This window comes from Anser anser, assembly GCF_964211835.1.
Source record: "Anser anser genome assembly, chromosome: 3".
NCBI lineage: Eukaryota > Metazoa > Chordata > Aves > Anseriformes > Anatidae > Anser > Anser anser.
Genome location: NC_139722.1, coordinates 50,326,442 through 50,351,040, shown reverse-complemented (window position 1 = coordinate 50,351,040; position 24,599 = coordinate 50,326,442). Strand labels below are relative to the sequence as shown.

The window sequence follows — 24,599 nt, the reverse complement described above, 5'->3', positions numbered from 1 at the left end:
CACTGTATACTGTATTCTATACAGTATACAGTCAGCATTTAGACTTATGATCTTTACATTACTGTTCCCTGAGTTTTATATTGTGTACTCTCAAGCGAAAGCAAAGATGTGCATAACTTGAAAGACTTTTCTACCCTTACAACTGCTTTTTGTTTCTTCTAGTTACTCGTTGGAATCATGGCTCTGCTGAGTGGAATATTAACAATAATGCTACCAGAAACACTTGGAAAACCGTTGACTAATACTTTGGAGGAAGCTACAGAAATAGGAAGAAACGAGAAAAGCTGTTCAGAAAAGACTCCTCCAGCACAGAGTGGTGCAGCATTAGAAAAGATAGAGATGCATGGTCCAGAAACAGTCAGCACTGAGAAATAAAGCAAGAACAAAATGGCTGTTCCCAATTTTAACAGTTAAATAACTTGTAAGATCATTTTATTCAAGAAACGTGACTGTTCTATAATATCTGTGCCTTTTAATTTGTAACCAGTCTTGCTTTTTCAGTAGAGCAAATATATGAAACCTTTTCTACGTGACTGAGGTGCTGCAGAAAATTTGATGAGATTTCTAGATCACTTCTCAAACTTACCTGGCGCTTAGGAAACCTATCTGACTTGCTGTGACCAGTTGGAATGATTACTCTAAATTTTGGAACCCACCTGATTGTCCATATGTAAAAAACAGGCCAATTCCTTGCTTCACATTTTCTGCAGTTACACGTGTAAGCCCACCACAGCGTGCCTTGTCCACTCTTGTCCTTTTGCAGTTGACAGTTACAGGCTTGAGACTTCAAAACACAGTGAACTCAAACACACAGTTATAATCCAAGAGAGAAGCCTTAATATTGCATCGTCATACTAATAATTTCAAAGTTAAACTAATTTGTTCTTTTTTTTTCAAATTTGCTACTAGAAAAGCTGCCATTTCTAACAAAGAGAAGTATTCTGTGGCACAGCTTCTGACTGAAAAAATAATATTAAGTTTGCAAAATGTGCAAATAGTTTGTGTACTATTCATTCTGTTGAATGGCAAATGTATTTTTATTAGGCTTAGACAAAAAAAATCACTGGATTTATTGCTGTCTGAGTAAATTCTTTTTAGTTTAGGTAAAACTAAATTGCCTGATGCCTTTGAAAGTCTTATTCATTCCAGACGGTTATTTCAGTGCACCCCTTCTTGCTTAGTTCAGCTCAGGTCTAGCATCAGATTCTTCCTAAGGTTTAAGAGCAACACCAGCAACTTTGCCACACGCCTCCATCAAGGCGTAGCCCTTCTTAGTCCTCAGTGGAACAGAGCAAGTGGCACATGGGCCTTATTCAGGCTCTCTGCACAGGGCTGGGCTTAATTATTGATGAAAGATTAGTAGACATGGTATCTGCACACTATTTGTATTGGACTACATAGACTTACATGGAGTCTGTAGCTCCATTTTTAACTTACACTACACAAAATCAATTGTGAAAATATAAATTAAAAAATGGTAGCTTGAGGACACCGAGTTACCAGTCTCTGGCAGTTTTCAGCCAAGTGTCTGTAGATGTCCCACTGTTGTTACACCTCGTGTGTGTGTCAGCACTCACTTGCTGGTGCAGCGATCATGCCTCATGACTGTGGACCACAGAAAACTGATAGATAGGAAAGCATCATTCTGGCTGGTAGTTTTATGGCTTTCTGTCCCGGCTTTCCTTTTTTCGGTCTACCTCCAGACCTGGGAGTTTATTCTTTGCTTGTGAGTCTGTATCCTCTTGGCCACCCTTGTCTGAGGGGGGGGTGGCACGGGAAGCTTCTGCACATCGGGGTTCAGACAGCTGGGATTGTGTGAGCCCTGCCACCCCTGGTTTGAAAACAGAATTCTTCTCATCTTAGGCACCTACTCACGTGCTAGCTGGCACGATCTCATCAAAACAAATCTTCCCATGTTTATTTCTTTGACATGTACCCTAAAATCAGACACCTAAATTACTGTGCATAAATATTCTATATGCTGTAGTTTTTCTATTGTATCTGCATAGGCATATTAGTTTTAGTGACTTCTGAAACCAAAATAATGATTTATATCCCCTTGTAAAATATTTTTTTCTTCACTGCACTGTCCTCGAGTGGAAGTAGCATTTTTGGTACTGGACTTAGGATTTGATCATATACTATATGAGGACTGCCGTGCTTTGAAGCCCAGCGAAAGTCAGGCAGTTTAAGTTTAGGGTGTTTCTGGGTGATAAGTGAAGCAGAAAGGGGTGTTTACTCTCCCTTCAGTTATGTGAGTGTCCCGGTATCTGCAGAGAAAACTTCAGAAGAGAACTGCATAGACTGGCTTCTGTCCAGATATATTTTGCTCAGCAAAAGTATGCGCTTAACCTTACCCATGTGAGTAATCCCATCATTATTCAGAGGAGCACTTGAAAACATACTTTGATGACTACAGATAGGATTACTCACACGCTGTGGCTTTCTGTTTTGCCGAGGAGCAGACCCAGTACTCTTCCACTGCTTCCAGATCCCCCCCGCCCCGGTTCCCAGAGCAGAACAAATGTCCTTATCTGCAAGATCTGTTGCCAAACCCTGCCTTAAACAAGGGCTTAACCACACCAAAGAATGTCATGCAATAGCCCTAACAGGGAATGAAACTGATACTGTCTGACATTACAACCGCTGTCCCCGTCACAGAGCTCCAAGCAATCTCATTATTTTGGGGTTCTTTCACATGATCCTCTTTTTTTCATACCTGGTCCTATCTTAAACTCCTCAGTCTGCAGTACTGGGAACAGTACAGTGTATTTTAACAAGGTACTAAAGAACAACTAATCTGTCTGCTTTGCTGCCTGCAGAATAACTGATCTGGGGGTTACACTGCTAAGTACAGTTACATGTTCTTGTGACCTGAGGGATTCAGGACCAGGTCATCTGTAATTGGTACGTGTGAGGTAGAGAAAATAAGAAAAAGTGTTAAATGTGTGATGACACTGAGTAATCCTTACAGGCTATGATTTTAATTATGACTCTAAAACACAGTGCAGCTTGATAGTTTTTAACCCTTAAAGCCAGGTCGTCCTGTCACTGAAGTCAGTTGGCATTTGATCTTTGATTAAGTGAGACCTGAATTTCCCTAGCCCAATGATACTATATATATTTCCCCTGGAAATAAAGTGTTAATCGTTCTACTGGTACACTTTTTGTGACTTTATGCATGACTAGCTTTGAGGATGCTCTGGGGCATCCTTTTCTTTCAGTTGAGGAAGCATATTACTGTAAGAAGGGAAATAGCATTTGTGTATATATACCGGTAGAATTTCTGTTTGCTTGCTTTTTTCCACGTGGAGAAGAATATGTTTAACACTAGTCATACATTATAAATGTAGCATAGACAGAGTGAGTTGATTTATTTCTCTTAAATATTCACAGATGATCTAAATCCTCTCAAAGGAGAGCACTGGGTTTGAGAACAAATGCTTCTAAGTTCCTTTGGGGCATATTTTCTTCTCATGGCTCATGAAAAGAATTTCTTTTCATATATTTTTTTTTTATCTGAGTCCTTCAGTTCTTTTATGTTTATATTTGTCATCTCTATCTTAGTGCAAATTTATTGTGCTGGTCAATGGCTCTGGAGATTTGTAATGGTTTTATGAGATATTGGATTAGAATTCTTATCTGTCTTAATTGCTGGTCATTATTGCACAATAATAATGTGTTTTATCCTGAAACTGATATAATATTTTATTAAACAGTCTTTCAATTTTTTAGGGACATACTTTCTGAGTTAAAAATAGGAATAAGAGCAATTATCATTAATTTAATGATAACTAAGGGAAATGATTAAGTAAATGTATTTGCTATTTTGAATCTGTATTTTAAAACTATGTGAAAAGATTCATTTTCTACTTTAATAGCTGACATGATTTTCAATTTATGAAAATTTTAACCATGTAGAAAAAAAAGCTCTGCAAACTGTGTGCACTCTGTGTTGAACGCTTTGGGTGGTGCCGAGTGTCTGAACAAGGGAGCGAACCCTGCCTGGGGGCTGAGGGGCTTTGTGTAACAAAACCCAGGACAGTCTGGCACCCCGGCTCTGGGCGAAAAGGGGTGGAGGTCTCACTGGCATTCTCCTGCATCTCTCACAGTTTATTTTTACCAGCTCCTTACGTGCAGTCACTCAGGAAGCCTCCATAGCAGCGGGCTGAGCAACATACAAGGCCTTTGCGTGTGCCTTTCACGAGGGCTTATAAAATGCAAGGTCGCATGTACTCTGGAGGCATGATGCCAGAACGGCATTTGGGGCTGCTAAAAGGAGAGTCTGGATTCATCCTACACACTTGCACAAGCATATCTTAAAGATGCTTGCCTGAATCCCACAACAGATTTGTAGAAGATAAATTAAATTCAGATTAAGAAGAAAACGGTGAGTGTAGACAAAAGAATAAGTTTTTTGCTATCAAGGGAAATGCAATCAAGCCGTATCTGCATTGCTTCATCTCTTGTGAAGAAGAATTAGAGCACATCTGTGTGCTGGTAACCTAGCCATTTTGTACCAGATTGTGTGCCAGCTGAAGTGTGCATTTTGGAAACACGGGAGAAGTATGCATTGTTGGGAAAGAGTTATTTGCCCAGAATATGTGGATTTAATACAATATACGTGACTAATGATTTTTTAAGTGTGTATTTATCATCTGCAGTTACATGCAATAATAAAGACAAACACAGTATTTAATCTTTACACCCTTATATAATTTGATCAACTTCCGACACTCACCAGCTCTCCATTTGGTGCACACTCCTGGCAGGAGCTGGGCTGGTGCTCTGGTGTTTCATGGAGATCCCTGCTGCAGCAAAACACGTGTGATTATTTTTTTGCCAGTATTTGTATAAGCTGGCTGGGGCAGTAGTCTCTAGGACAAATTCAATAGCGACAAAAAGAGCTGCAGATGTTGTAGAAATGACAAAACAATACAACTGACATCCACCTGGTGTTCAGTTGATGTGAAAACTAAGTGCAAGTTCTTCATGCAGGAACCGGAGTGGACAGACAGCATACAGAAAATGAGGATTGCAGCAATCTATAGCCCTACTCTTTGTGATTTGTCCTTTTAGCCCTTCTCAGGAGTCTTATTTATTTTCCGGTTCTCTTAACTCTCAAATTAGCGCAATTTGCGCCAAGATTTTATTAATCTTATTTATTCTGATCAAGTTACACCCGTCACTTGGCTTCATCATTCATACTTTCGATGGCATTGTATGTCCCTGCCAGGTGATTTAGGTTCTTCCCTGAAGGTAACCATAGTGAGTGATTCTGTTAAGAGAAATGCTATGCAGGAGATGAGGAAAAACAGTAAGAACAGCTCACCGAAAGCCTGTTCAAATATTTGCTAAAGATGAGACATCTGAATAACCTCTGATACTGACTGCAAGAGCACTGATTTTAATGATGCTGAGAAAAATCAAGCCTAAAAATGAGGAAGTATCCTTTTCTTGTTATATCTGATGTATTAATCTGATTGCAAAGAGGTTTGGACACAAAAACAGCTCTTTCAAATAAATTACTAGCCTAGGTTTATGAATAACCAGAAGCAGTGAGGAATCACTTCCCCACCTAGTGACAGATACCTCTCCTTCTGCATTCCTGTCTGACCAGGCTCCGATACTGCTCGGGTGCTGGTTGCAGGCCCTGTGGGTAGGACCCAGTGCTCACAGGCATCTCGTTATTCATGTTGCCTCCTAATGTGTCTCGTGGGGATAGAGCTGGCTTGCACAGGAGTAGGAAAAACGAACACCAAGGGGCAATTCTTAAGAAGATTGTCTCCGTGGTCTCGTTGCCATTGATGAAAATGAAATGCAGTTTTTACTGAGGTGATCATGGATATAGCAAAAGAACCAGGGATAAATGGATGATCTCTGAGCAATATTTTCACAAAGTTTTTCAACAGATAAGTCAGTATTGCTGGTGTCTTTCTCATATTGAGTAAATATTAGGAGTGAGTAAATAGCATGTGGAAGCAGTAAAATGAGGAGCAGCGTAGCCTCTGTGCTGAAAGGCTAACTTGCCATGGACATCAATGCTGACTTGATCTTTGAACCGGTTAAAGAAGTGGTAGCGAAGGGATCCATACCATTGATAAGATCAGAAACAGGTTAGCACTGCTGTGTTCACAGAGGTCAGTTCTGTTTATCATTGCTGCTGTTTTCAAGAGCACACACAAAGCCAAGGGATTTCTAAGTTAAACAAAGGGCAACATTTCTTAAGCATTGCTGGAGCTGGGCCGACGGTGCTTTGAGATACCACAGCCAGTTGTTTGGAAACAGCTCCAGGTATGTCCAGGGTTGTGCTTGTTTGATTCTGGAAGCGTGGCCCCCTCCTCCTGAGTGACCAAATCACGAGCTGCGCTCAGCCAAAGGGAGTAACAGCCACTGTCACAGAATTTGTAGTGAATGCTGCACCTGGAATACTATTTGACAATTTTTTGTTGGCTGAAAAACACACATTTCGTGCAATGCACAGAATATATACGCAAACATCCAGGGAGACTTAGGCAGTTGGGCTATTACGTGGGCAAGGACCTGTCCCTTCTTGTGAGTTTTCCCACCTTTCATGAGAAAGGAACAACATCAGTAGCAAAAACTTCTCATATCTTGAAGGCCTCAGCACAGAATGGCTAATTTTTGGTGAGCCGGGGCTCTGGGAGTTAGAGCAAAGACGTTCTGTATCGTGCTGCTCGTATCAGTGAAGAGCAGGGGGTAAGAAAAATAACAGCACTAAAGCCCTGCAGGGATAAACAAACTTTTGTGGTGGGAAGTCACACATTCAGATTACAGAGAAAGAGAAGACAGAGCTCCTCCTGCACCCTAAAATATGGTGTGCATTACTTATGGGCACTTTAGCAAAGCATGGTGTGATCATCCTTCCAAAATACTTTAGCACATGGAAGAAAGAGAGTTATTTAATGAGATTACTGCAAGAGTCGGTGTCACAAACCAGCATGTATTTTCTGAATCTCATTCTCAGGAGAAGGCCCACTGGGAATTCCCTGAAACATTCAGCCGTGCGTAAACATCTGATACAGAAAATTTCCATCCTAAATCCTTTAAGTTTGGCAAAGTTATAAGCAACTAGAGGTAGAATCTCAGGATGAAAAATCACGGGCAATTTTAATCTTGCTGGCACTGCGACCTCTGTTGATATTTGAAGGGGGAGAGATTTCCACATCTGAAAGGCTCCTCTCCAAAACTGTACATACCCATCAGTGACTCAAAATAGTGTATGTTTTGTGATAGATACATCAAGCCATCACCATTTTCATTTCTAAACAAGCAAACCTTCTCCATTCCTCTGCCCCATTCCCTGTCTTATACAACCCCGTTTTTTTACCTTCTAAAAACTTTCATAAAAAATCAAGCTGTACTATAATTTTCACAAAATTATTCCCTGTTCCTTTCACCACTGAAGGAAGAAAAACGCATCTATAAAGGCTGGTGATTATGTACGCGTATTATGTCATGTCGTTAGCCTTACTGTTTAAGAGCAGCTTGACTGGGAGGTAAGGTCGGGCACCATGCACGCAGCCTGTGCGCTGTTTGCCCCACTGCTGTGGGTGCCCTGATACCCTCAGGGGGCTGAGCAATCTGGAAGTAGGTGGCTATGAGGACAAGGCTTCTGCCTGGAGGATTCATGGCAAACGCTGTTGCAGAAGGCTGGAGGGGAGCCACCTCCAAATGGTACTTTATCGGCCAAAGTGCCACCACGCCAGCGCCACATGCCCCGGAGCTCAGACACCGTGCTGTACAATGTTATCAGGATCCCCCTGATCCTGCAGACAGTTCCGTTTCTGGCAAAGCTGCATTTTTCTGATGACGATGTTAAAACCAACAGCCCTGGCTGGCCGTGCTGGCCGGGCCCCTGTGGTTCTGCAGGGACTCGTTATTCACCCACCCTGACGGCTGTCATTGCCCTGCGTGTTATCGCCTCCTGGGCTGCTGCCAGGATCTCTTGAGTATTACAGCAACCTCAGGGCAATATTAGAAGCACCCACTATGCAGCTAACTGCTCGTAAAGGAGTTAAAACAGGACAGGGGGGCCCAGGGAGCCTCCTCTCTGGGACAAGAGCAGAGCTCGGCGGCTGCCCGGGACGGGAGCCAACGCTGGGCCAGGCGCACGCAGCTCCGCCAGCAGCGGCGGGGCCGGGGCAGCTCTCACAGCCAGCCCGGCCTCTCCACTCCAGGTATTTCCCTCTCGTTTCTCTGGGATTTGGGCTTTGTCAGCTGGGTAGTGTGTAAGGAAAGAAGCCTGCTCTGCAGGGAAAGGGAGGGAGCGAGCAGCCTGCTCAGCCCACGGCGGGCACAGCCAGCCTGCCTCTGGGGCACCGCAGGCCTGAGGGGCTTAAGGGAATGCTTCAGCACTTGGATGGGGGGGGGGAGTGGGGTTAAAAACAATCGCGGGACTGCAAGCGTAACCATTTCGGGTTTCCTTAGTTCCCCCTTTGTTCATTTTCTGCTCAGCAGTTCAGTCGTGCTTCTTGAACGGCCCACGTGTGTGTGTGGGGCCACGCTCGGGCTGGCACGTCGGCCAGCGCCAGGTACGGAGGCTGCCCGCCGAGGAGGACGGAAGGGGCAGCAGCTTTCCCTCAGCCCTGCCAGCGCCAGCAGTCACTGCAACTGGTTTGCCTTTTTAACACTTATTCTTGCAAAACCCTCGGCGCAAACGGCTCTGAGAAGTGCCAGCTTAGCGCCAGCTGCCGCGTCAGACCGAAATAGCCTGTCCTCGGGAGCCCTCCCAGGTACCCAGACCGCTGCGGCCTCAGGAGCTCTGTACAGCCCCGGCTGTCCTTGCCGATAGGAGCGGGGCGGCCTTTAGCCTCTGCTTTGCACTCGGTTAATTTTTGGCACGTTAGCACGTTAAAGCCTGCTGTGCTCGGGTCTTGCAGCAGTGAGTGCTGGAACCACGGCTTGACAGGTGCCCGTTGGGGCCGGGCTCCTGCGGGCTCCAGCAGCGCCCTCCTGCTCGCCCTCCTGCCGTATTTTGCAGCACTGGGACCGACTGCCAGCAAACCGCCTGCGAAAATCCCACCTGAACTGGGAAGATTTGCGGTGAAACCCGAACCGCCGCTGAGCTGCAGGTTCTTTCTCCCCCGGCCACGAAGAGGTCAGCTGGGAAACCCAAGCCCCAGCGTAGTCCAAGGGTTGCACGGGGTCGGGCAGCAGAGAGCAGGCCTCCGGCAGATGCAAGGTGCACCCATCACACGTGCTCCGGGGGGCGGCCGAAGGAGCGACTGTGCTTGACCGTGGGCTGCTAGGAGGCCGGGAACATCAGCATTATTAAAAATCCCCTCATTTCTGGTTCTTTTCTTCAATTTTTTCCTTTTTTAATAACTATTACCGGTACAGAACATCCTGGTGACTATGGTAGGGAACAGAAACCATTGATGTTCTGCCAAATGGGATCCCTGTTGCAGGAGGCTGAGGCTGCAAGGCTGTCAGCTTTGGGGCGCTGGCAGGGCTGAGGGGTGCAGCTGGTGGTCAGAGCTGAATTCTTTCAGCTTGGGTTCGGGGGGGTCAGTGGTGCTGGTTCAGGGTTCATCTTCACCCCCGCGTTGTGCCCTCTCTCCCTGCTGCGTGGGCACTTTCATGGTTGGCTCGTGAAAGGAGATGTAATGATTAACAGGGAGAGACTTAAGCGTTGCCCGAAGAAGAGGAAGAGGGGTCGTAACACCGCTGGGCTGCGGTGCAGGAGGAATGTGATGATGGGCAGCAGTGCTGGCCCCCTCCCTTCCCACGCAGCAGGAATATCAAACCTTAAGCAGTAAAACCACAGGGGGAAGTGAGAAGCCGTGAAGTGTTATGAGCAAGAATCTTGAAAATAGATGTGATCCCGCAGTTTTCTTGCCTAAACTTGCATCAAAGGTGCTGAAAGCCACAGGAAAATGTGAAATCAGCCCCTCCCTTACAACTGCAGGCACCGTTTTCCAGAAGAGGTTCTCAGAGAGCAGTCGGTGAGGCTGGATTTCTGCAGTCAAGGATGAGCAACTCCCATAGGAAGTGCAGGGAGGGTGAGAGTAGGACTGTAAAGGAGCAAGACCAAAGGTCTGTCTCACCCAGCATCATTTCCAAGAGCCAATACTGGCAGATGATCCAGGAAAATGGGAGAGGCATAGGCAAAGGAGAATTCTCCACTAGATGCATCCTGAACTTTTGGCAGGAGTCCACCACAGGATGCCCAAGCCAGCAGGTGCCCCTTGACTCTCATATTTAATAAAACTTCAATAATTAATTTAGTAAATTAATTAAAGGTAAATCTGAAGGGTTTATCAGCTCTGCCTTTGTCCAGCCTCCTTTGGGCCCATCTAGTCCTTGGTTTGGGGGCCTTGCAGGTGCTGATGCTCAGCCTTGCTCCTCACCTTGTAGGTGCCTGTCCCCGCCAGCTCTGCGCCCTGGAGATGGCAGCACCCAAGGTGGCAGTGGTGGGCGCGGGGCTCATCGGCCTGTCCACAGCGCTCTGCATCTCCGAGGCTTTCCCCAGCTGCCGCCTCAGCGTCCTTTCGGAGCAGTTCAGCCCCAACACGACGGGCGACGTGGCAGCCGGGATGCTCATCCCTCACACCTACCCAGGTGCGTGCAAACCGGTGTGACTGCGTGCCCGGGGTGCAGCAATGCACAGCGTTTCGGGAGGAAAAGTACCATTCCCTGCATCCCCACCTGTCCTATCTCCTCGATGCTGGCTTGCATACTTTTCCTCTTTGCATTTTCACTCCCCTGTGCGTTTGGTTGTGTTTGCACGCAGGCACGCCAATCCACGTGCAGAAGCAGTGGTTCAAAGAGACCTTCACGTACCTTTTTGCCATCAGCAACTCGGCCGAGGCGTCAGAGGCTGGCATCCACCTGGTCTCTGGGTAAGAGCAGCCTCAAGGGCACCCTTTGGCACGTGTGTGCTTTGTGCTGGAGCAGGCAGAGGCTTTCCTTGCTGGAGCTCAGGAGTATGCCCCCCATGGAGTAGCTCTCATGAGCATATTCCCAAGAAACTGCATTGCAGCTGCTCGGATAGGACATATTTTCAAGCACAGTTCGTGCATGGGTGTGTGTAGAGAAACCGCTCAAGACTGGCCTGCCTCAAATGTCTTTTTTTGATGGATGATTTCCATGCTGCCGTCTACCACTTGCAGACACTGCAAGGGGACTTCATTGTCCGTTCACAGCTGCTGGGAAACTGCTGGGCAGGCAGTCTGAAAAACAGAGCCCTGCTCTCTCACGAAGCCTGGACCGCAGCTCCCACCTCCTGGGCATTTCCCTAAATTCACTGCCACCAGCCCCAGGGCTGGAGAGCAGGCGGGGCACGGTCGATGGGGACAGACTCCTGAATCCTCGGGTTTGTGCTAAGATTGCAGCGACGAGGCAGAGCTTTAGCGGCTAAGTTTTGCAGCTTTTTCTCTGTGTCCTTCCAGCTGGCAGGTGTTTAAAACCCCTCCCAAAGACGAGGTGCCTTTCTGGTCTGACATCGTCCTGGGGTTTCGACCGATGTCCGCAGCAGAGCTGCAGAAGTTCCCACAGCACAGATCCGGCCAGGCCTTCACGACGCTGAAGTGCGACTGCCCACCCTACCTGCTGTGGCTGGAGAAGAGGTCGGTTTGGTGCAGGACGGGTGCGCGGAGAAAAGCCCCGGCCCAGGGGAGCTGGGGGGAGCTTGTTGGGTTTGGACAAAATTGGAGAAGGGCTGTTTCTAACTAGGGAAAGCGCAGAGAGCTGGAGCGTGCATTTAGGCTGTGTGAGTGCCTCTGAAATGAGCAAACGGTTGTCTCCACTTGAGAGAAGGCGACAGGCTGCAGGCTGATCGGAGATCAAGCGGAGAGACGTGCACCGACGCCGCGGTACAAATTGCCAGCCGAGCTGACTGCTTGGACGCCTTTCATCTCGCTGCAACGTGGGAGAAAATGTTTCTGCTCCAGCAGGCAGCCCGTGAGGGCGTGCTGCAGTGCCACCAGGGCCACGCCGGGGCCGCGCCATCTCTCCGCACACACACTCTGTCGTGCTGCATCACTCACCGAGTCGGAAAGCTCTGCTGAAGCACAAGCGAGTTGTTAAACCCATTCAGGATCTGCCACGTGATATCTCGTCTCGCCTTATTCCTGTTACAGCCCTCTCATTCCTCAAAGGACGCAGTCTAATAAGACGATCGAGCTCCTTTTCTTTCTCTTCTCTCTGGTGGCGAGAAATGAGAACGTGCTAATGCATGTAACTAATTCTCAAAACTCCAGGGATCTGAGCTGTATTTGTAAACCGTTCTCTTGGCAATCCACAAGGAAAATTGTCTTTGTGCCCACCTTGCTGGTCCAAAAATGAAATTCAGGAATTTTTTCCTGCTCTCTTGCCTGAACTCAGGAGTTTTCAGCAGTTTTTATTGGTGTACTTTTTATGGCGTGATGGCAGCATCCCAATGACAGTGCTCGGGGGCTCTCCCAGCAATTTGCCGAGCCAGGGCGGCTGCGTGAGACCTCCCCAGGTCTTACCAGCTCTTGCAGCATCCTGCTGCACCCAGACCCCTGCCCCCGGAGCACCAGGTGTGCCTTGGGTCTGCACCTCAGCTTGCTTGAGCTGTTAAAGCTTGGGACCGTTACAGAAAAGAGTTGTTGAGTCCATGAGGATCTGTCTGTCTATCTAGGGTTGTATGGCAGACCCTGCTGTGTAATATTCATCAACGTGCTGGACCTTTTCCTGTCCAAACAAGTTAAAAACATAGCTTTGATCAGGCCAAATCAGTCAAGTCACAAACAGAAGCCCCATGTGGTTTTCTTCACTTTCTATCCCACCTGTTGTCCCATCTTGGTTTTGATCTGTTAAAGGCCATCTCGCGTACTTAATGTGCATAATAATTACACGCGGGTCTAGGAGGTTCCTTTCTACCTCACTTCTGGCTTTTTTCTTTGTTTTTCAGGTTGAGAGCAAACGGTGTCCAGGTGCACACCAGAAAAGTTGCAGACTTATGGGAGCTGCACAGGGAGTACGACGTCGTGGTCAACTGCACGGGCATTGGAGCCCACCAGCTCGGGGGGGACCCGGAGCTGCTCCCCGTCAGGGGGCAGGTTCTCAAGGTGCACGCTCCTTGGGTGAAACACTTCATCCGGGACGGGGACGGCTCGACTTACGTCTACCCGGGGATAGACAGCGTAACCCTGGGGGGAACCAGGGAGAAGGGGAGCTGGAGTCTCTCCCCTGACCCTGGCACTACCAAGGACATCTTCGACAGATGTCGCTCTCTTGAGCCCTCCCTGCAGCGAGCTCAGGATGTCAGGGTGAAGGTGGGCCTCAGGCCGTCCAGGTCGTCTGTGAGACTGCAGAGAGAGGTCCTGAGCCGGGGAGGAGCAAAGCTCCTGGTGGTCCACAGCTACGGGCACGGAGCGGGTGGCTTTTCGGTGCACAGAGGCACAGCCAAAGAGGCCACCCGCCTGGTGGGAGAGTGCATTGCTGCCCTGCAGGGCTCCTCATCGAGGGCCAAACTTTGAGTCCCTGAGCCTCCTTTCCCATTTATGACAGGCAAAGGTAGCATTTCCTGCTCCTCTGGGCTTTGATTCCATCGCTGGAGAGAAGAAACCTAAATCAACAGCTTGTGCCATTGCAGATGCTCGGTGGTATCTCACCCGGCTTCCAGCAGCCCCCTTGGAAAGGTGTGATGGGTCAGTCCAAGTATTAGTCCAGCTGTCCATCTCCTCCATCTATTGTTCCTGCCCTGGGGATTTCCTCTAGCTTTGTACCGAGGAGGATGCGAGACACGTAAATATCCTTCATATAGCAGGAATCAGATTGCTTCAGTATGGTATAAATAACATAAATTAAGTATTTCTTCGCCTGCCTGGAAAGGGTATTGGATGCACTAGGTTCAGATTCAGTAAAAAATAGTTCTCTCCTGTTGTACCAAATCTAATCTAGTATTGTCCTCTCTCCTGCCACCTTGCTGACAAACTTTACCATTACCTGTAAGATTTAAAATAAAAAGGAAACCCTGCCTAGGGCTGCATTACAGTGCTCCAGGTCGGCTCCTACAGAAAACACTACTAGGCCACTCATGCACACCGACCAGACAAGCATGATTTTAAGAGCAGGTTAAATACCTGTTGTATCTTGACATTTCTTTGAGAGGAAGTTGCTCATGTGAACTCACATGAACTACATCATCTTTCACACTTGTTTGCAACTCTTCTGTTCCATGTACCACAGATATTGCTCTCAGACACAGATATTTTCTTCCCCCCAACAGCAGCATTGACGTGCCCTGTATCCTAAGGAAGAGAATTTTTCAGGGTGGGCTTGGCAGTGCAAACATTTCTTTTCTACTTCTCGTCAGCACTTGCAGCTTTCCTTGTAACAGCTGATATAAATAAACCAGTGACAAGCCAAGAAGAATCGTAGCACCAACTGCAGTTGCACAGGGGAGAGAAGAGCAATTTAACTCTAGATAAACACCATAAACACTAATTTGTCTGTAGCTGGATGCGAGCAAGCTCCTCTCCTGGAGGGAAGCTGAGCCACAGGAGCCCGGACTCTCACTCCATGGCAGAAGCTGAGCTGAACTTTACACTCAGTGACTCAAGCCCTTTGATGTGTCTGAAGATACTCCCCGTAATTCACAGAATCACACAGCATCACAGGAGGGCTGAGGTGGGCAGGGACCTCTGCAGGCCACCTGCTCCAACCCCTGCTCAAGCAGGGACACCCAGAGCTGCTTGCCCAGGACCATCTCCAGGGGGCTTTGGAGGCTTTCCAAGGAGGAGACCCCACAGCCTCTCTGGCAGTGCTCAGTCCCCCTCACAGTAAAAAAATAAAAAAATAAAAAATATTTGCTGATGTTTAGAAGCACTTCAAATTAGAGCTTGCTGTCAAAGTACAAGATGAATATCTGTTAGTGATTAAACTGCTCATTAGACTTTAAATGGCTTATTTAAGTGTTAGCACCCACTTTTGAGTAGTTCTTTGTCCTTACAATTACAAAACAGATCAAAATCTTTTAATAAATCACATGATTAGAATTAACCGATAAATTAAAATTGTAATAGCAAAGCAGAGGTCATTTCTGTAGGGTTTTCTTCCATAAACAAGGGGTTTTCTCACTCAGAGGGGCCTGAGAGGGCCAAGCAAGGCCCCTGTGTAACTGCCACGCTCAGAAGTGGCTGCCAGCTCCTGCTGCTCGCAGGTGGAATAGGGAAAGTTGCCCTGCGCAAGGGACAGCTGCCGAAAGGAGCACCATCAAATTAAATTACGGGTCAATTAGTGCTTGGATCAACCTAAGCCAGCCCTGCCTTCAGCGGTCTTGGCCTCTTCTCCTCGGCTCTAGATGCTAATTTTGTGCCCGCCCCCCCCAATAATTTGTCCTTTCCTGTGGTATGAGCGGGCAGAGCTGCTGCTTTTGGCAGCAGTGTTGGTGTGGTGCTTGTCGAACCACTGCTTTGTCCTCAGATAACACAGAACAACAAAAAAATACATGGTTAAAAAACAGGAGATTTTTTTTTTTTTCCTGATCTTGATATTAACCTTAAAAAGTAACAAAAAGTTGAGCTTAATCTGGAGCTAGAAACACTACTACAGCTAATATCCGCCTGTCCGTCGGATGGCTTCTGGACCACATCCCGTGCTTTTGTGGTCCCCGACATCGCATGGTTCCATAAAGGGAGGCACTTCTTCACCCAGGCACAGAGCTCCTTGCCCTTATGTCTCTCTTGAACCTGGACACGTCGTTTAATGCCCCCATCTCTCTTATGAGAACCAGCAACTAGTTATTCTCCACGACCCCGCATGAATTTCTAGATCTATGCCATGCTCCTTCTCAGACTTCTTTCCCGTCTCGAAGACCCCTGGTTTATGTAGCTGCTGCTCACACAAAGCCATCCCACATCTTTGTTCTTCCTTGTTGCCCACCTTTATGCCCTTTCTTTATGCCCTCAGGGACAGTTTAGGCAAACCTTCCAAAAACGCAAGCAGAGCGCGTTGACTGGGTCGTGCTACTCTGCAGCCTCCTCGTTTCCTCTGCTGCTGTACGATGCTGGTGAAGCCCAGCGTCACTGCTCCTCGCTGCAAAGCTCTGCTGAGCCTTCCCTCCTAGGCCATACCTGCCCTTGCAACTGATTTATTATCGTGGCTTTCACCGCTTGCCTGCCATGGGGGTCAGATTTATTGCATTTCTCCAGGTCATTCTCCAGTGTCACATCCTCTTTGACGTGGCTGTTGTAAGTAAAATGTTGCACACCACCCCTAACAGCGCAACAACTTCGCATTAGCATTCATTTAAAACCCACGAGCGAGTAACATCTGCTTCTCATGAATTTGTTACTATCTCTTTCATCTATTTCATCTAAAACCTCATCTAATGGCCCTTCAATCCGAGGCAGATTCTCTGCATTATCCCCTTAACAAATGGTTGTGCTGTGGGAATTTCACTGAGCTTTTCTGTGCTGAATGCAGACACAAGTGATCTATCTGGCTGTTCTGTTAGGGCTTATTTGACCTCAAACGCCTTTGATACCCTGATCATCCGCTGACTGCACTCCCTGGTCACCTGCAGCCCCTCTGGCAGCCCCCTGCTCCTGATGGGTCAGAGAAAGCTTTTGGTCTATTAGCAAATTATTTCTTCAAAGTCTTTTTTTAGCCTGCCTGTTTCTACTTTTCATTTGAAAGAGTTCGTGTTCTCTTCCATTTCCTCCTTTGGACGTGATTTATTTTGCTTCTTGCCCATGTAATTTTTATCATGATATTACAATAAGCCAGTAACTGTCTTTCTTCTGGAAAGGCTCTGACACTTCCGTTGGGTCGGTTCCCTTGTGTAAAATCCAAGCATTTTAGTCTCACATCTTATTTTTAGACCTAGAGCAAACAGAAGCAAGCTCACGTGCAGCCTGACTGCTTCAATTCCTGTGCCCTGTTAAAGGAGCTTTATTTGTCCAGATCGCGCCTTGCCATTTCCCGATTACTTGTGGTTATGAAGATGTTAGAACAGCACCTTTAAGGCCATGCCATCTTCCGCCCCTGCTCCTCTCTGCCTGGTTGCTTTCTCCCCATCTCTAGCTTGAAAATCCTTTAAAAATATTACTTTAAAATCCTTTAAAAATATTACTCTTTTGCACAGAGGCTTTCTTCCCCGCTAAGGTCATGCCATGCAAAGACTGAACCCCTGAAGTTTGTTGAGGTGAGGCCTTCCCTGCTTTAGCTGCCCAAGCCTTGAGCATCAGTCTCTGGTGATATCAGGCATCCTTGAGTCTCTGCTCTTCACCCAAGGTCCTTGCCAGAAGCTGAAGCAAAGGTGTGGCCACTGTGAACTCTTTGGCTCCAGCTGAACATGGCATCCGAGCAATTTGCAAAACTCAGTTTTGGCTCTAAATCTGGCTGGGCTCTTGCATCGGCTCTGTAGTCTTCACCTGGAAACGCCAAGTAGGTGTCAGGGAAACACCCGCACACAGGAACGGGTTAATTAGGAGGTCGTTAAGCCTCCTTGACTTTCCATGGTGATGGAAGAGCCCTTAAAGAAGGTCAGGTAACTGTCACCTGTGGAAAGCTGCTGTCTCTCTACAGGCAGGAGCCGTTCATGCTTTCCTCGCCCACGTCAGCCCCAGGGCTCACTCAAGGCATGGTAATTTCTCCTACCTAGCACAACATCCTCCCCTCCCAGGTCCTTCACTCACCTGTCTGAAATCCCTGGGAGAGATAATTAGGTTTCAACACCAGCCCGGCCCCGGGAGGCTCTCCATCCTAAGCCCATGTGTGTCCACACCCGAGCTAAAGGGACCGTACCGGAGCCGTGCCTTCCTGCCCACGCTTTCTAATCGCCGTTGACTAGGCACTCTTGGCAGATGGCAACCAATCTGTCACGCTCGTAATGAACTTCAGAGGCATAATTATGGCACAGAAAAGGAACAATTATATTTTGAGACGTTTTTATCCGTCCTTACGACTTGCAGACAGCAGACGGGCTGCATGATGGATTTTAGAACTTGAGCACAAAATAATAGTTTTCTGCAAGAGGGGATTTCGTTGGTTTTCTCTGCAAAAACAAAGCCATAAAGACATATTGTCTTGATACAGGCTTTTGCCTATATTTAAAACAAATTGCCAAATTTCTGAAAAACGTGGGAAAATTAGAGTTCCCCATTCATTATAATTCTTTTCCAGTCAAGTACAACTTGAATAAACTTCAGTGTGACACATTCAAATTCCTTTGGTTTGGAGTAAATGTAGTAATTAAAGGGAAAATCATGGTCTGGACCGAGGTTTATGTTTTTTCCGCAGCTATTTTAAAGAATTGCGTAACGCTGCACGACGGTTTATTTTATCCTGCTTTATTCCCTGTTTTCCACCAGAGGGAGATGTTGGATCGAGCAGTTACTGGCACAAACCCACAAGCTCGGTAAGAAAGCCCAAACGACGTGATGCTGAACTCAGAGGGTGGAAATGTGGGTGCCTGTGGGGTTGCACTTACCTGTAAGGCACTGCTGGCTTGGAGAACTTGGGTGCTGCAGGAGAGCATAAGAAATGATCACGTTCAGTTAGGGCCATCAAATCTTACGGGGAGAGCTTAAAAAGAAAAGCGTCAAGGAAGCAGAAATGTGAGGGGAGCAGCACACCTGAAGCTGTTGTTAATAGAAATGCTAGGTTATAATCCTAAACCAAGCTATTGCTATTACAGGGTCTTGTGAAGCTTTTCACCCACCAAAAGGCTGCAGGGGAAATCATTGCCATGGGTAGCCAAGCATCGGTGGTTCCCCATGTTATGGAGCTGGACGTCCCCCAGGTCCATCCCCACAGGGCTCCAGCCTCACCCAGCTCTTGGGGAGCAGCTCGTCTCCCACACGGCAGTCAGGTGCTGAGGTGTTAGTGACTGTCAGTGTTTTAGGGCTGATTAGAAATAGCCCGTTTCCTTCCAGAGAATTCCCTCCAAACGCCCGTTTTTCTCAATAAAGACGTCAAAGTCAACATTTCTTGGAGGAGGAAAATTGGAGATCAGTTGTGGTTTAACCCTGGCAGGCAGCTTGACCCCACACGGCCACTCGCTCAGCCTCCCCAGGTGGGGAGTGAACTGGAGAGGTAAAAGTGCCAGACCTCACGGGTCGAGACCAAGACAGCTCGCTCCAGGAGCAGGAAAGGCCTCGGCTCTGTGCGATCACTGCCCTGCAACAACTGAAACATCCCCATGTTATCACCCCTATTCTCATCACAGATCCAAAGCACGGCACAGTGTGAGCCTCCGCAAAGAAATCAACGCCATCCCAGCCTAAGCCATGACATGCGTTGAAATTCAGCCATATGAAAAAAGGCAGGTGAAAAGAAAGTGGAAAGAAACTTTTTGAAAGTGAGCTTCGATGAAATGTTATTTCCAAATGTAACAGAAGTTTTAAGGCAATCTCTTCTCTGTTTTGTTTCTCTCCTGTGAGACTTCATCTCATGCCACCAGTAGGAGAGCGCTGTTAAAACGCTTTGCTTTCCTCCATGTGTGGTCATCCTCCTGTGCATTACCCACAAGGGGACAAGGTATTTCGGACAAGGTTTTTCTCACATTTTAACAGGCGTACACCGTGTGCACCCCACGCATCGCGTGCTGTCCTCACGTCCCTGTTCTAAACTACCTCCTTGTTGGATTTCAGCTGCTGACCATGTCATGGAAAACACTCGTCCTGGTTATCTGCTGTGGCAGGGCTCCCAGGTTAATCGCCGTCCTTGCTCCAGGTGACAATCTGGATAAAGCAAAGGGCTGGAAAATAAACCTCCTCCAGGGGATGCACTGGAGCCAAGGAGGGAGCCTTGTGTCTGCTTTCCAGGGGCTTTTGGCTTGGGCTCCAGGGGGATAAAGCCTCTCGTCCCTGCATGCCCTACAGCCTGTTGACTTCCAGAAGAAAGGGGCTTAAGCACCTGAGGTCCAGGAAGCTGGGTCTCCTTGCAGCACTGAAGAACGTGGGGAGGTTTCTCAGTCACTTGGGTCTCTGCTTCCTGATCAGTGCAGTAAACGAGCCAAGTTTTGGGAACGTGCAGGAAACCTCGGGCTCCAAGAAGCAGCCCACACCTTCCCCCAGGTGAAGTGCTGGGTGAGACGCGTCGAGAAGCACCGGCGACCTCGCTTTTGAAAATCCCTCCAAGGCTTGCTGTGGCTTTTGGCCGTGCTGTGAGTGTGCCTGCACAATGTCAGACTTCCAGCAGTAATCACGGGGAGAACTGCCACGGAGATTTGCAGCAGGGTAATTGCCTCAAACAGAAGGATAAATAGCTTTTTGTGGCATTTAATGGGCCTCTTAAGTGAATGGCAATAAACTCCGTGTGAGCAGATGTTTTCTCTCTCTTTTTTTTCGTTCCCTTGCATCTCATACATAATCATGCCCTAAAATGTTCTTGTCTGGGTTTCTGAGAGCAATCTTGCTGCTGTTTGTCTTAGTGTAAGATTGAGCACTCCAGCACGAAGACTGAGCAAAAAGCCCTTGATTTCATGAGGCAGTGGGCAAAACTGGAACACAGGAGGCTCCCTCTGAGCACCAGGAGGCACTTCTTCACTGTGCGGGTGACGGAGCACAGGCACGGGTTGCCCAGAGAGGCTGTGGGGTCTCCTCCTTGGAGATCCTCAAAAGCCACCCGGACGTGGTCCTGGGCAAGCAGCTCTGGGTGTCCCTGCTTGAGCAGGGGATGGAGCAGGTGGCCTCCAGGGGTCCCTGCCCGCCTCAGCCACGCTGCGATGCTGTGATCCCTAACAGCTCCCGCTGCTGTACCTCTGTGACCATTTTCTGTCCCTCGCATTAAGGGAAGGAGTGAGAAGTTAGCGGAAAAGTTTGCCCCTTCCAGCCACTGCGCTGCCAGTCTCGGTGCTAGGGTCACTTCCCGCTTGCTGCAACGCCCTGAGCATTGCAACATTCTTCAGATATGGGTGAAACCTCTCGTAAAGGTGGATGCATATTTCAAAGCTCACCTGCATAGGGGCCCGGGATGTTTTTGCACACCTCCTTCCTGCAGAGCCTGTCCCGAACGCTGCTTTTCACCCACCAGATCCACCCAGGCTGCTGCCAGCCGCCCCCAGCTTCTCCTTGACCCTATCGCCTTTAATGAGGCACAAACTGTACGGACGCACGCCAGTGCATCGGGCAGCACCGCCAAACAGAACAAGCGCACAGCGCATCGGCTGCGGGTCTCCATGTGTTGGTGAAGCTGCTGCCTGGCGCTTCTGCTGCTGAACAGCCTCCGGGCTGTGGCGGGCGGCCCTTCTCCCGGAGGGGGGACCTCTTCCCCGGGCGCCTGCAGATGAAAGCCACTCTGACATCTGCTCCCTCGCTCCAGCGCTGCTGCCATCCCCTACATAAATGCTCTCGTTGGACTGCGCTATGTAAACCCATTAAAAGCACGTAGTAGAAAGGCTTATGTAACTTCTTAAAGCCGTAATTACTAACCCAGCTGCGGTGCTTGGCAGAACTGTGAGCATTATAGATTGAATCCTTTTGCCAAATCACGTGTTTTAATGAAAGATATTCATCCTCAGGCTCAGAAGTGCAAAAATGCCTGTAAGATTGGTTGCATCCAAAAAAAAAGAAAAAAAAATGAAAAAAAAAGAAAAGAAAGAAAAAAAGGAGAAAACTGCACCCAGATTAAGACCAAGGTAATCTGTAAAAGATACAGAAAAATGGAGTTTCTAATAGAAACTCAGGGTAATTTTTACGCAAAGTTGGACATCTGTCTGGGATTACAGTGGAGATACAGGGGGAATACAGACAACAAACTAATACCGCAAAAATCTTTCTGCGATAGCACTTGAACTGAATTTGGGATATACCTGCTTAATTCCTGTAAACTGGAATGTCTTTTTTTTTAAAAAAAATAGCGGTACCTGTTTTCAATTTGTGGACTGGAATCTGTTCAATGAACTTGTCAGCCTTTACTGCAAAAAGCAGGCAGAGTTTTGCTCGTCCAGAACACAGAATGCAAAATCACTGTTGCTCCGTCCTAGGAGAGAAATACAGCTGCTGGAGGCAACAGTCTCATCGCGGTTGCCACAAAGATTAGGCCTGAATTAACAAAGGGAAGGTTTGGGGACAGCAGAGAGCTGCAGAGCATCTCTTACCGACGAGCCTTCTTGTAGCCTTCTTCCAGCACAAACGTGAGCATGTGCACGGGTACCGCTAGGTGCAGGTGGGCATGCACAAGAGCATGCCTCCGAGGTAAGGCTTGGTCTACGATCCCCTCTTCAGGCCATTCATTATTGCGAATCCCTTTCATCGATTTCAGAGCACATGGCCAGGCCGTCTGGATCTCTCTGTCGTCAGCGGGGAGGGAGCGCTGCTGCCTGTGTCCCCGGCGTGGAGCTGGCACGCAGCACCATCGGCCTTTTGTTGGGCTGCCTGCACAGACTGCCGGCGTGAGGAGGAACGAGGGGAGGCCGCACAAACAGTCCCCTTATCTGTTATCTCCAAGCCCACCAGCGGTGAGCTAAGAAGTGGTTTCAGTGCTCCAGGCAGCTGAGTTTTTGCTACGATAGCCTTTCAGATGCATATTTCTCAGCAGCGGTAAGCGGATAACAGACCTGTGTGGCCAGTTTGCTTCTGGGTCACTAGCATCTAAAAGGTAGCAGGAAGAGAGGCTTTCCCTGAGTTGTACGTGGGATTTAGTGCACAGGGAGGACTAAGCAGAGCTCCTGCAAAAGGTCTGTCACCTTGTGCACGGGTGAATACGGCCAGCGTTTTCAACTTCAAGGGGCAGAAGTGAGACCAGGCTGGCAGCCCGGCAGTCACCGACAGTCACCCAGGGACCTCCAAGTGTTTTGTCCCACATTCCAGAGGACTACAGCAGAGTCCCAGCACACAGATGTGCAAGGCAGTAAAACCAGCCTGGAATGAAGCTCTGCCTCCTCCAGGCTCAGGATGAGTCCCCACGCACAGCCCCACATCTTCTGCAGGGGGACGCTGTGCTTCGTTTTATGCAGCCACTTTTAACGTGACCTTGTGGAAGTTTCTGCACAAAAGCTCTCTGTTTTCAGGCACACGGACCAACGTCACTGCAGCTTTCAAAGCGCGAGCCAGGAGTGTAGGAGGGAGGAGAGGAAAAAAGGTCGTCCTTCGCTCTGTCCTGTAGATTTTGGCATGTGGCTCATACCAAATGGGGTTGTTAAGCTGAGTAGAAAAGAGCATTTTTAATCATTCTCTCGTTTTATAGGAGGGACACTTTACTTCCATTAACAGCCCTTGGAGAATCCAATAAATTCCCAGTGGTGTTTTTCCTGCCTGGACTTTAATTCTGCATAGAGATCTGGGCAGACATTTTGCCGAGCCAGACGATGAACACAAGTCATGACAGTGGGTGGAGGCAGAACATTACAGCTGAGAATGGCCGTAAAAGAGATCAGCATCAAATGACTGCTGCAAAGAAGGTGGCAATGGAAAACTGAAGGAATTTGTCCTTGTCTTGCTTTTTCTGTGATGTTCTCAAATCCACAAATCAACCTTTTCCTTGAGCTGGCTGGCTTCAGCTGGCCACACAGCAGCAGGTCCTCTGGAGCAAACAGAGAGCCTCACCTTGACCCCTTCTTTAAATGAGCCCCACAACCAACCTCAGCAAGTTGGTGCTGCCCTTAGTGCTGTGAGCCCGGCATGCATTTGCTTCACATGGACTTTTAGGATTCTTTGAACTAGGATGTGATCTGTTGAAGTTTGGTGTGTGCGTAATGGAAAGCTACCAGTGTCAGGAGAGGTTTTGCTACACAACAGCATCCCAGGCAAGATCTAATTTATGAGCAGGAGAGACAGGACTGAAGCAATGAACTTCCGTTAATGTTAAATTTCTTCCTCGCAGAAGTTTAGCACTCTGCTGCTAGAATTTCATGTTTTTAAGGACTTTCTCTGAAGAAATGAGAGGAGCTGCAGAAATTTGTGGTAGAAATAGTAGTAGACACATCAGGACCCAAGTTTGATTCCAGTTATGAAGGCATAACGCTCACTGCTCTCAGTAGGAATGTCATGCTCATACTCAAAGCTGGTGTTTTTGCTACTCCTTGCATTATGTGGCAGCGCTTTTTGCTCCGATGGATCCAGCATGATACATTTTCCCCTAAGACTATCCAACTTGCTTGGGGGACAGCAGGGAGGGGAGGCCGCTTGCTGCCCATCTCAGAAAGCAAGCGTGCTTTGCAGAAGCTGTGAAACTGCCTGAATGCATTTGCTGGCACCTCAGAAAGGCTGAGATGATTCCCCCGGCCGAACAGGAGCTGCATGCACGATGCTGGAATTTTAATTTCCTTTTCCTCCCAACAGGAGCTGCTCACAGGCAGGTGCCTTTGCAGCTGATTCATGGGGAAATAAATCAGTTCGCAAGTCACTCCAGGTTGCTGGATGCTGGAGAGGTGAGAATTTGAAGGTGCCACCTTAATTCCCATTGACTCTTGTGCTAGTCCAGGTACCTGAGGTTTCCTGAGGTCTTTGTTTCAGTGTTGCCTTTTTCTCTGTCTTTAGAAACCCTCTGTTCTGTTTGAGATGGGCAGACTTATGTTTAAAAGAGATGGGGGAGAGGCATGAGAAATGCAGCCGTTTGTTAAAACACAAAGGATCAAGGAAGCACCAAGCTCCCAGGCTGTTCTTTATGGGGATTGCTCCCCGCATCCTCATGAACGGAGGGAGGCCGATCAGCCTGGC

General features: G+C 48.0%; 2 protein-coding genes across 15 annotated transcripts in view; both read left to right on the top strand.

Moving 5' to 3' along the window:
- Positions 1-1,114, top strand: part of SLC22A16 (solute carrier family 22 member 16) — a 33,360-nt gene extending 32,246 nt beyond the window's left edge. For 6 of the 7 annotated variants that reach the window (XM_083830427.1, XM_083830428.1, XM_083830429.1 and 3 more), the window contains one exon: positions 163-1,114. In XM_083830427.1, the coding sequence (XP_083686553.1) occupies positions 163-375 (213 nt within the window). In that variant the 3' untranslated portion in view covers positions 376-1,114. The remainder of the gene's footprint in view (positions 1-162) is intronic. The other variant, XM_083830431.1, reaches the window with a different exon arrangement.
- Positions 1,115-6,591: 5,477 nt separating this feature from the next.
- On the top strand, positions 6,592-15,024 carry DDO (D-aspartate oxidase). 8 transcript variants are annotated; one of them, XM_083828346.1, is made up of 7 exons: positions 6,592-8,201; positions 8,482-8,756; positions 9,005-9,205; positions 10,381-10,584; positions 10,757-10,865; positions 11,415-11,591; positions 12,902-15,024. In XM_083828346.1, the coding sequence occupies exons 1-7, from the start codon at positions 8,014-8,016 to the stop codon at positions 13,467-13,469; spliced, it is 1,722 nt and encodes a 573-aa protein (XP_083684472.1). In that variant the 5' UTR covers positions 6,592-8,013; the 3' UTR covers positions 13,470-15,024. The 8 variants fall into 8 exon arrangements, with proteins under 8 accessions (XP_083684472.1, XP_083684471.1, XP_083684474.1 ...); XM_083828345.1 differs by having other exon boundaries at positions 8,479-8,756; XM_083828348.1 differs by having other exon boundaries at positions 6,593-8,201; positions 9,005-9,121.
- Positions 15,025-24,599: the final 9,575 nt, after the last annotated feature.